We start from the raw sequence: 12,843 nt of genomic DNA, 5'->3' as shown, positions 1-12,843 counted from the left end.
GGGCTCCCCTAAGGCCCATTGTTAATACCATAGGTGGTCCAACCTACCTCCTTGCTAAATACCTTGCCTTGAAGCTTAGACCCCTTGTTGGCCTCACAAAGTCGTTCGTCAAAGACTCTTCGTCATTTTTCAATGAGCTTAAAGGCATAAAATTCGACCCTAGGGACATTCTTCTGAGTTTTGATGTGGTCTCCCTTTATACTTGCATTCCTATAAGGGAGGCCATTGAGGTCATCAACTGCCTAACCGATCCTGACCGCTCATTTGGTTGAAATTTGTCTCACGTCCACCTTTTTTAGCTTTGAAGGTGAATTCTATGAACAAACTTGCGGGGTTGCCATGGGCTCCCCCCTGTCCCCGGTTGTTGCTAATCTTTTCATGGAAGACTTTGAATCCAAAGCTTTGGCCTCAACACGTCTCTTGCCCAAGCTCTGGAAGAGATTTACTGGTGTCATCTGGTCTCATGGCCAGGAAGAGTTGGATCTATTTTTCCAACATCTCAACAATCAATCCCCATCCATAAAGTTCACTATGGAGCAAGAAGTCGATGGGTGTTTGCCTTTCCTTGATGTTCTCATTTCAAAGAATGATGACGGTTCTTTCTCCCACCAAGTGTTTAGGAAGAAAACTCATACTGAGCAATATCTTCATGCCAGCTCCCATCATTTCCCTGCTCAAAAGTTGGGTGTCCTCAACACGCTTGCGACTCGTGTGCTGAGAATCTCCGATGAAAAGAACCTCGATAGAGAGAAAGCCCATCTCCTTAATGTTTTTGTTAATAATGGTTATAGTAGGCACCAGGGTCTGAAAGCTTTCCTTAAAGCCAACAAAGGTCCCAAGGTTAAGAGAGACCCTAAGGATCGAGTCTCAGGGGTTCATCTCCCTTTCATCTAGGGGACCACTGATAAGATTGCGAGGATCCTCAGAAGGCATAATGTTCCCTCTACCTTTAGACCCCTTAACACCATCCATAGCTCCCTTAGATCTGTAAAAGACCCTATTGACCCCAAGGACATGAAAGGTGTCTATGTTATTCCTTGCTCCTGTGGGACCCCCTATGTTGGTGAGACGGGGCGTTCTATTAATCAAAGGATTCATGAACACTCAACTGACATTAAACATGGGAGGACCCAGTCTTCCGCCTTGGCAGAGCACGCGGAAAAGACTAAGCATCACATATGCATTGAGGAGGCCCAGGTTATTGCCAAGATTGCTCCTTTAAATCACCGGAAGTTTAGGGAGGCCATAGAAATTGAAAAAAGGCCAAGGAATCTCAATAGGGATGACGGCTGGAAAATTAGCAGCTGTTGGATCCCTGCCCTTTCTTCCTGGCCACCCTTTCCCCCCACCCCCGCCCCTTGTGTTGTTCTTTTCTGTGAGGTGTTCTTTGTTTTTTCCCCCTCGTCTTCTAGATTGTTGGTTTCCGTTTTTCCTTCTTGTCTCTTTGATTTTTAGTATTTTATTTTAATTTTACTAGTTCTCTTTCACTCCTTCTAGATTAAATATTAGAACAAAATGTTTGAATAAGCTATAAAAATCCTTTTAATTAACATTATTGTATAAATAAATGAAATAAAAATTTTCTGTACCTAAACATTGATGAAGGAATTTAAAAGATGTGCACTATTTATCTTACCAACCCTTTAGATATAATTAAATAAAATTAATAATGAACTAACTAACCAATTAGAAAAATCTATATTCTTTCTCATTAGTTCTTCAATGATTTTAATTTAATTTCCATGTTGTTTTAATTAGGATAATTTTGCTACATATTCAATACTGTTAGATTCCTTAAATTTAGTATTAGGTCAATTATTTAACTAACTTAATAGGTTATCCATTTAATAAACTTTTATGAAATTTTTCTTATTATTATTTCATATAATATTAATGATTTAAGTTTTTATTTATTTAGATAGTTTTAATAATAATAAATAGATCTATTAATAGGTTATTGATCTTGGTAGTTAATACAAACAATTACTTTTTATGGTAATAAATATAACAAAACTAACTTACAAATTAATTAACTAACTATTTATTTATATAATTTTAATTAGGAAAAAGGCCTATTAATAGCTAATTGATTCATACTCTTGATAATTAAATACAAACATTACCTTTATTCAAATATGGTAATAAATATAACAAAACTAACTTACAAATTAATTAACTAATTATTTTTTCTCTGTCCCTATCCCTTGGTCCAGTCTAGTTGGCCAATCAAATTTAGTTGTTTCCTAGTCCAATATAGCCGTTGGTCCAGTCTAGTTGCCCAATCAAATATAGCCGTTGGATGATCTGCTCTCTTTATTTATCATGCAGACATGATCTGGTTCTTCAACTTGTCTTGACGATGAACCACACTCGTTGGTTCGAAACGCGTCGACAAATGAATTATGATGTGATTTTCACTGAAAACTCTTCTCAATAAACTTGATATGGATCACAAAAGCCTAAATTCCACAATAAATTATTTTTTCGTGAGATAATAAATTTGGTTGGTATTATAAATTTAGCATGGTATCAAAGCAATCTTTAAAACTTTGAAAGAGAGATATGAGGTCACGAGGGTTTGTAGCAATGAGTTTTACTTTTTGCAGCCACATAATTATTTCATTAAATTTTGTTGTTGGGTTTTGTGGCTTCGGTTGATTTGTGGAGATGGTATCATTGTTCAATTTGAGATATGAAGATGGGTTGGACGAGGTATCAAATTTCAACCCCTAGAAGGAGCAACTTACTTAGATTTTGAATTCAAATGGTTTTTTTGGATTTAGTGACTACACAGGGCGAAGGATATGAAAACGAGTTGCATAATTTTGGATGGTGTGTGTTGCTGGCACGCTTACACACCTAAGTTAATGTGGGAAAAATCCTCAACCTCACTAGGTGTGGCCCTGGTGGAAAAACTCAGAGAAGAGGCTGTCACCTAATCCCAACTCTCTCCGTCTAGGCTCTCTCTTGAGTCCTAGCTAAAGCCAAGGGGGGTGGACCCTAAGGATGGTTTTCTAAAGGAAAGACTTGTTGAAAACAACAAGTTCTAAGAGATTAAGGGCAAGACACTCACTTCTCAAAGCAACTTGATTTAAAATTAGCAAGTACAAGAGTTTGTGAGCAATGTACAAGATAAATTTGATTAAAGATCAATATGGCATTCAACAAAAGTAAAAATGATAAACCAATGCCTTATAAACAATACTCAAGTAGATATTATACACTTGCAAAATGGAAATAGCACTTCAAGTTACAAGGATAGCAATGCCGCAAAACGAGTGTTAGTACAAGATGATAACATAAATTGAAATATGAGTAACAAAATAGATCTTTCAAGATGATTGAAACTTGTGCTTCTACTTCAAGAGTTGCTCAAATGAAATGGGACAATATCAAGGGACAATGGGCAAGTAATTTATATAACAAATACAAGATAAGTTCAAATCAATGTGCAAGCAAGATATAATACTCACAAATCAATAATATGCCAAATGATATGATGTTTGATAGATGAATGCAAAACTTAAACTATGTGAAATGCAAGGATATTGGTTGATTTTAATTTAAATGCCTAATCTATGGTGAGAAACTCCCTTCAATTTCTTACAACTAGGTAAAGATTGGGGTGATTTGCATGAGAGATAGGCTAAGGTGGCACAAGTCCTTCGCTAATGATACCCTTCCTAGCCCCCTTACAAGTTACAATCCACGCGCCTTCGTTCCTACAAGGGCTCGACCACAAGAGAACTGCGAGTTCACATGTTTTAACCTTACTCCATATCAAATAAAAGAAAATTAGAAAGATTTGTCCTAAAGTTTCTATTCAACCAAGCTCATGCTTGGAGGTAGATTTAAACGTGCAAGTCTAAATTTTATATGCAAATGAGATTCCTAAATGTTAATGAAATGCCTTCAAAGAGATATAATGATAACAACATGCTTCAAATAAAGAGATAGCAAATAAAATTGTGATCAAGATTACTTTTAAGCACAATATGACATAAACTTGTCACAATGATCAATGAAGCATATACCAATTACTCAAGGAAAACATTGCTAATAGAAGAAAATGAGATCAATAGTTTGAAATACTAACTCAATTGCCTTGGAATGATAGTGCTCTATAAAAATGTATCTTCGCTTATAATGCTATGGCAATACAACCAAGTGGAAGTTGTTTCATAAAGCACAGGAAAATATATAGGCTAATGAGTTGCTCAAATTTATAAATGGAATGTAAGTTGAGTAAATGAACCCAAAAAGTAGACAATTAGATTGTTAAAACTAGATTGTGAATAAATAAAGTCATGCAAAATTTGTTCCAAGTGTAGATATTTACTCAAAATATACTTTCCAAATAAAACAACTTGCAAATGAGTTGAGCATGAAACTTGAGGTAAATAACGTAGAAGATAACTATGTTAACATGAAATTGCAACTAGATTGTAAATCACATTAAAACGAAATGAAAGCCAAATGATGTAAAATGGAAAACTTGTTGAATGAACGATCAATATGTGACCATGAAAATTAGCTTGACAATGAAAAGAGAGTATTAACAAACTAAAACTAACTTCAAAGAAGAAAATGGAAAGCTAATCAAACACAAAGCAAGAAAGAGTCCTCCTCTTAAAAAGAGAGAAGGGGATGGATGCCAAGGGGGTGGCTGTCCAAGCTCCAAAGAAAAATGTCACTTTATTATTATGGTGTTACAATAGGAGAATCTTTTGACAGTGAGAAGACCTCAAATCTCTAAGGAAGGTTTTACAACGATGTTTAAACTTTGAAAGAAGAAAGATCCTTCCTTAAGAAAACAGTGAGGAAAATTTTACAAAATCTATGGAAATGAGGCATAAGAGAACCTCCTCAATACAAGTCTGAAATTTCCAAAAGGTTTTTGCTCGAAACAACTCCAACTTTTAGGGTGATGAAATATTCCCAAAAAGAGAGAAAATGGGACTGTTTGTTCACTTTTATAACAGAGGTAAGGAGCAGCCACCTTTTCACTGTTACGACAAAGGTATATGGCAGCCTACCAAAACTCTGTGAATAATTTCTAGTCTTGAGCTCTTTGAATTCCTGCCAACGTTATGTAGAAAAAATCTCTTGAATGAGCTGTTGTATCTCTACAAAACAGGCTTCAACGATTAGGGATGATAGTGAGAAAATATTTCAACATTTACAAGTAGTCTATAAGAACTAGATAAAGGATGGGGAGTATGACTCATTTCCTTGACTAGCCAATAATATGCTCTACGCTAGCTGATTTGTATCAATAGAAGCACAAAAAATTGAGGAAAGTAATTTTGAAGCAGATTTTGTCAAGAGTCAAGGTTTAGGGAATCCTTGCACAACAAATTCGAATGATAAGACTTGGAAAATCGATATGTAGGTTCCTCCACTTCTATGCTCAAGAGTGGGCTAATTCAATCGAGAATGTCCCCTCACGCTTGAGATCTGATTCAAACAAATTTCTACACAACTTCAAGATAAATTATTAGATCCATTGGGGTTAGATAATACAATGAAGTAGGAAACTCTAGAAATTTAACCGAAAATTATTAAAGCATCCCAATCTAGAATACTTCTCCAACCCAAATACTAGTGCAAGATAACTAGACACTAGCAAATCTACAAGAACAAATGGAAATAACAATAAAATATTTACCAATAGAACAATAAGCACATAATTAGAAAGATCATACTATATCCATGGAAGAAGAACACCACATATGAACCCCAAAGTCTTTATTATTGCAATGAAGGAAAGTACTTAACAATTATAGGGAAATCTCCGCCAAAAGCAGTGCTTAATGAACAAATTAGATTATCTAATGACAAGTGGAATGTAAAGCAATTCAAGATTAGACAATCTCGCAATGGACAATTACTTATGAAATGACAATAAACATAAAGTCCATAAGTCCAATGCTTCTCTTAACAATGTAAATGTGCCAATTAGACAATACCAATCTCTCAACAAAATAGCACTTCAATTGGCAATTCTTAGATTGCTCCTTATCACAATTTGGAAATCAATTAAGTGCTTTTAAGAGTGAATTATACTATTGTAAGATTATTAGTACACTTGTTACAAAAGTAAACTCACAAGAAATTCTAATTTCACTCTGACAATGAAAAGCAATGTAACTACTTATCCAATAGCCAATTTCAATGATAGCTGGTGGGCTGGTTGCAGGTGCTAAGGATAATCGTTCAAAACTAGAAACAATCTCCTCAAGCTCAGGTGGAACTTCTTCTCGGGTTTCCTTTGGAGAATCAGTCATCAACCTCCAGTTTTAACTATTCTGCTAAAAGTAGCAGAACTATTAAATTTACTCAATATATGGCAAACCTTCACCTTTCCCACAGAACTGAAAGGAAATACAATTGTAGTTCATTGCCTTCTCGGGTCCGAAATTTAAGTTAACCCGCGTGCATATTCCAGAGCGATATCCGTCAAATCTCGTCCCTTCTTCATTACACTAGTTCAAAACTTACATAAATACCTGTATGTACAACAACCAGATCCTAAATCAATGGATCGAAACTGCCTAATCCTATCTAATTTGCATGATATTCTCTTCGAGAATCTCAACTAAGCCTAACTACTTGAATTAATTACAAGATAATCCAAATCCCTGAATTCTAGCTCAAATCCTATCTAGAAAGCTTTGTAAAGTGACAGCTAAAGGATCCCACTCCTTTGCCTATAAACTTTTTTTGTATTTTTGGAATAAAATTCGAAGTCTTTTGTCTTCAAGCCTCATGCTCCTGCATCAATAGCATTGACAAGCGAAAGTATTCCTTTAGAAATAATATCATAAAAATGTTAGCGGTCCTTTAGGCAACAAAATGTATCAAAGCTTATCAAAGTTAATGAAAGTGGGATAACTAAACTTGATAACCGATGAACTAATCAGCAACGTTACTCTTTAGATTTATGTTAATGACATTAAAAGAGAGAGCAGACTTATGAGGGCAGAACGCTTATATCATGTAAAGAATGCCAATTTAGTCCAAATATACCAGCACTTATGTTCTTATCTACTTATTAAGAAAATTGACGTAATGAGAGCACTTACTTTGCCAATGAGATGAGGTTGTCAATAGTGAATTACCTTATGTATGCAAGAGTGCAATGGATGCAAGAGATGATGTTATGTAAAAATTAGTTAGTTTAGGTTTATTATTTAATTTTCAGTTAAATTAGACGAAAGGGCACGATCATAAGATCATGCCCTTTCCCCAAAGGGTGTCCATGGCGGTATATAAGCCAGGAACCCCATTTTGTAAACACTCATCATCTATCTATTCAATTTTTGATAAAATATTTATACATATATTTCTGTTCATCAAGAAGTATACGCTTCATTGGTATCAAAGCGGTTCGGTTCTTAGCCTGTCCATCCGCTGACTCCGCTGTCCGCTCAGTCCAGCGGCATCTCGCTGTGCACAACGGTATTGATGGAATAGACGTGCGTTTCCCCCAGCGGCAGTGGAAAAAAGAAAAAAATCTATTTATACCAAAGTCGGATTCGTAGCAGTCTTCACACAATTTTCTGGACGTAGGTAGCCTGTGCGTGGGGCAGCGGGCCACCAAGGAAGGCCGTTGTGAGCGTGGCTCAACTCGGGCATAGCCGGCCCAAGATTGTTGGCAGGTTCTATCTGCGTGGATAGGTTTTATCTGCGTAGGTGTAAGCCAGCATCTGCGTGGGTGTGGGTAATCAGCAGACAAGAATAGCTGCACTGCAAACGCTCGTTCTGTTAACTGGCGGCTAGCTGTTGTTAATTCGCTGGTATAATCTGCCCATGACCACGATATTTCTGTGCAGATATGGGTCATGATAGGAGCAACGGACGTGACCTTCTGGTGTACGTGACTCTCCGTATAACATACATATACAATATATATATATGATATATATAAGTTATATAATATATACTATAATTTAATTATAAGTTATTTAATATATAACTTTAATTTAGTTATAAGTTATATATATATATATATATATATCTATATATATATATATATATATATATATATATATATAGATAAGTTAATTTAATTAATTAAAAGGTTATATATATATATAAGTTAATTTAATTAATTAAAAGTTATATGTATAAAATTTATTTTAGCTAATTAAAAAAAAAGAGAGGAAAAATATTTTAGCTAGCAAGTAAATACACGCCCCCGCAAACCCACTCAATGTCGACAATGACAATGGCGGATTTCCAAAAAAAATTGTTGAATGTGGAGCATAAGATAAATAGCAACCATGATGAGGTCAGTAGAAGATTAGATGAATTCCATATCAAGCTTGAGAGGCAGGCTAACGATATCAAAAATCAGGCTGACAAAATAAAAAATCTTCAAGATACGACAAATCGAATAGAAATAAAGATGGAAAACCAACATGCCCAAACAGAAGTAGGCATCAGAGAGGTCTTAACAATGCTGAAAATTCTGTGTAAAAAGGCGAATTGTACACCCGAACAACTACTAAAAGAAAATGAAGAGAATCAAGAACACATCTCATCAGATTCAACAAAGTCAACAGACTCTCATGACAAAGTTGTATCCCCAAAAAAATCAACGACACCCCACCAAGAAGTGAGTAACACAACCCTTACAAACAAGCAACTCTGGGATACCTTTACCAATCAACACCCCTTTTTCGCTCAACCATTAGCAACATATCAGCGAAGGGCAAAAGTCGAGATGGCTAAATTCGATGGAAACAAAAAAAACAATGTTGCATGGATAAATAAAGTAGAAGAATACTTTGAGATATATGACATCAATGACGATGACGAAAAGCTCCGGCACGCATCCATGAAAATGGAAGGAGAAGCATATAATTGGTGGAAAAAGACAACACACGTCATTAGTTGGAGAAAATTTAAGGATGCATTTTTTAAAAGATTCCAAGGTGTAAAGGAAGAAGAGTTCTTTTTAAAACTCATCAAATTACGACAAAAAGGAAGTGTGGACGAATACACTCAATAATGGGAGACCTTAGTAACACGAATACCTGGGTTATCAGAATCTCGTCTAATTCAGTCATACGTCTCGGGACTCAAAACCCATTTAGAAGCAGAACTTCAATAGAAGTAGCAAGACGAAAAGCAAAAAAACCGAAAAGAAATTCGAACCAATATTTTGGTCAAAAGCGGAAAAAACATATGTAAGACGAAGGATACCCTAGTATGTGGACTCAAATAATACAAGATATGTTCCACCACATCGTCGTGAAGATGAAAAATCTAATGTGGAAATGCAAAGGATAAAAGAGGGTAAATGTAAACGCTGTGGTGAGAAGTGGGACCACAAACATAGATGTGCTAAAGGAAAAGAACTAAAGAACCTATATAATTGTGAAGCAACCAATGATTCAAATAGTGAAGGCTCTGACATAGAAGAAATAGAAGATGCCCCAGAATTCTCACCAGAATTAAATGATGGGAGTATTCCGCAAGTGTCATTATCAGCCATGACAGGTATATCACAACCTCAGACCTTAAAGTTGAAAGGACACATAAAGAAGAACAACGTAGTGGTTCTCATCGACTCTGGAAGCGCACAATTTTTTAGATGCAACCGTGGCAAAGAGACTCAATATCTTTTCATTTCCCTTGCCAAACATGAAAGTGATGGTAGCTAACGGTAAGAAGATTGAAAAGGTGGGGAAATGCCATAAGGTCAATTTGCAGATTCAAGACTTTAATCTAGAGTCTCCGTTCTTCACGGTACTGTTAGGAGTAGTAGATGTAGTCTTAGGTATCCAATGGCTATGAACTTTAAGTACTTATGCCGCCAACCATCAAGTACAATTTATAAAATTCAAATGGGGAGGTCAAAAGTACAAACTACAAGGATTCCAAGCACAAAAAAAATCAAAGTTGTATCATCATCTCAGATGATGAAGCTGAGTCGAAAAGGAGCACCTGCTTATGTAGTACAATGTCACCAATTAGAAATGTTATCTGCAAATATGACCAGAGAAGAGTCACCAAAGATACAAGATCTTATTCAGAAGCATGAAAAAGTATTTCAAGACCTACCTATGAAGATGCCGCCTAATAGGGAAATTGAGCATACAATAGAAGTCAAGGCAAGATCAGACCCCGTCAACATCAAGCCATACCGATATTCACATCACCAAAAAACGAATTGAGAGATTAATCCAAGACCTTTTAAAGTGTGGGACCTTGATCCTCTTGGAATATTCGATCAAGTGGAAGAACGTACCGAAGAAGATGCTTCTTGGGAGAATGAAGCATTTTGTCATCAACATCAGTCGTTATGTAAGCTTTGAGGACAAAGCATTGTTTCGAGAGGAAGGCAATGTTATGTAAAAATTAGTTAGTTTAGATCTATTATTTAATTTTCAGATAAATTAGACGAAAGGGCACGATCATAAGATCATGCCCTTTCCCCAAAGGGTGTCCATGGCGGTATATAACCCAGGAACCCCATTTTGTAAACACTCATCATTTGTCTATTCAACTTTTAATAAAATATTTATACATATATTTCTGTTCATCAAGAAGTATACGCTTCAGATGACAATGAAATGCAAGATGAGGCAGCCAAGGAATGATAACAACAGTAAGAGAAGCAACCCAATGAAACAAGAAAACACTCACCCAAGATGCAAAGAGTGAATGCCCAATGAAGTAGGATGACTGCTAACTACTTTTTATACCGCTGTCATGCTTATGATCAGAATTTATGATGCATATATCAGACTTCCAATTAACATAACAGTCCTCCAAAATTTGCAAGAGATGCCAAGTGATGAGAAAACACAACAATGCAAGTGTTCTATCAATGAGATAAGATGACTGTCACTTGTTCTTATGCCACTGTTATGAGTGTTATGAGGCTGTTATAAATCAGAGATGAGGAGAAAGGGTTAAGGAGTCAAACCGCTAGGCCTTGATGGCCTTGTGAGTGTCTAGTTGACTTTCTAGGATGCCTCCAATGGGCTTGTCTACCTGCAACCACAAATGTTAGCTCCAAAACCACTGCAAAACAAAACGTTAGTGCCCAAAAATCACTGCTAACTCAAGATAGGACTGAATGAGGGCTAGAAAGGACAGTGATGAGGGTTAGGAGCTGGGAGAGGGAATCGGCTTAGGCTATAAGGCCTAGAAGGCTTATGGTGGCTAGGAAAGAGGCCAATAGGCCCACGACACAAGAAATCAAGGCCAAAAATAGCTTGTGGGAAAGGGAAAAATCCCTCTAGGGCTGACGTCAAGGCCTAAAAGGCTTGCGGCAGAGGGAGGAAGGCCTATAATGGCCTGCGACACCCGAATTAGCCCCTTAGAGGCTGCCGCAAAGAGGAGAAGGGCTGTTGGGAGGAGGAGGAAGGCCTTTAGGCCTGCGACACCTGGGAAAAAGGCCTAAAATGGCCTGCAACTGCTAGAGGAGGCTCAACTAGGGCTGCTGCAATTGAAAGAGGCCTTCTAGGGCTCACTACAAGGTATAATGTGGTCATGAGCATCATTTTATTGACTTAAAGATAATTGTGCAAATATTTATTCTTTTTTATTATTTTGGTGTAATATTTATTTATTTTATTATTGTGCAAATTTTAATGAAAACACTTATTTTTTGTTTGCATTTCTGAAATTTTGTTAGACTGGAAGCTTGTTTATCTGAATTAACTAATTGTGCAGATTTAGTAAATCTACCTAGTTAGTCATTCAAACGAATGAGAAACCTAGATCAGATTGCAAGATAAAAAACTATTTTTTTGAAACAATATTCAATCTGAAAATGATAGTAGGTAAGAAACTGCACAGAACAAGGAATGTCATGGTGATAGGACCACTGTGTACAGTGTATAGACCTCTTGTGTGTGTAGCTTACTTTTGATTTCTTTTGATATGGAGGACTCTCTACATTAACGCATGCATTTTTTAAGTATGGTACAATTGGCTGATTAGGCCAGAGAGCATTGTAACTGCATTTGGGTTGCTTCCATGTTGGGAAATGTGATCTGTTAACATACCATGCTTGGGCAAACAATCTTGTCCTTGATTGAAGCATATATCTGCATTGCCAATCACCATCAACTTATATCTGTAAATTCTTCACTTTGTGTTTATGCTTAAGTGGCTATGGTGTAAAATACATTATTACTGAAATGGAAAACTTTCTCTGACTGCAGGCTTGCTTTGAGGTTGATATTGTTGCATATGCAGGTATACTTTTAACCAAGGGACAAATAATAACCTTTATTTCTCTGTTTTTATGCTTTAGAGAAATTTTGGTTTGAGGTTGCTTCTTTTGTAAAGGTTCCATTCAATGAGCGGGGGTGCTAAGCGCAGTTATTTAGATCATAAACATATCAGAATTACATGTTATTGTATGACTATATATGGAAAGAGATCCATGTATCTGAATAGAAGATATATCCCAAAGTTTTCTTTCACTATGTCAAGACTCAAGATTTTCATTGTACATACTTTCAAAGTTATGGAAAAGCTTGGTCATCTACATAATAAAATCAGAGCACTTCTGATACTGACAGGAATCTTGCAAAACATGTTTAATTTTTACCTGTGTTTCATTTTTCTACTATTCTTTGCTCATATCATTTCAAAATTTGTTTGCAAATGCATGATGAGTTCTTAGGTAGGCTCCAAACTCTTAGATTTGTATTCCTTCTCAGTGCTTTTGCAAATTTTTAATGCATTTAACATATATGAAACAAACAATTTGTAATACCTTCACAATCAGGCAATTGACGCAATTATGAAATTTCATCTCATTTGCTTGAGGTTTCCTACAACTAATCCATGAGAACTTTTCAAGCCATATAACAG

At 36.1% G+C, this 12,843-nt stretch overlaps 1 protein-coding gene across 5 annotated transcripts in view; it reads left to right on the top strand.

Annotated features, from left to right (window-relative positions):
* Positions 1–12,843, top strand: part of LOC149173237 (UDP-glycosyltransferase TURAN-like) — a 346,788-nt gene that overhangs the window by 74,652 nt on the left and 259,293 nt on the right. For all 5 annotated transcript variants that reach the window (XM_089424539.1, XM_089424537.1, XM_089424540.1 and 2 more), the window contains one exon: positions 12,186–12,219. In XM_089424539.1, the coding sequence (XP_089280665.1) occupies positions 12,186–12,219 (34 nt within the window). The remainder of the gene's footprint in view (positions 1–12,185; positions 12,220–12,843) is intronic.

This window comes from Pinus tabuliformis, chromosome 4_2 (genome assembly GCF_031772625.1).
Source record: "Pinus tabuliformis cultivar Carrire ecotype Pingquan chromosome 4_2, CPIR1, whole genome shotgun sequence".
In the NCBI taxonomy this organism is placed as follows: Eukaryota; Viridiplantae; Streptophyta; class Pinopsida; order Pinales; family Pinaceae; genus Pinus; species Pinus tabuliformis.
Note: the sequence above shows the minus strand (reverse complement) of the source record. Positions and strands in the feature narration are given on the sequence as shown.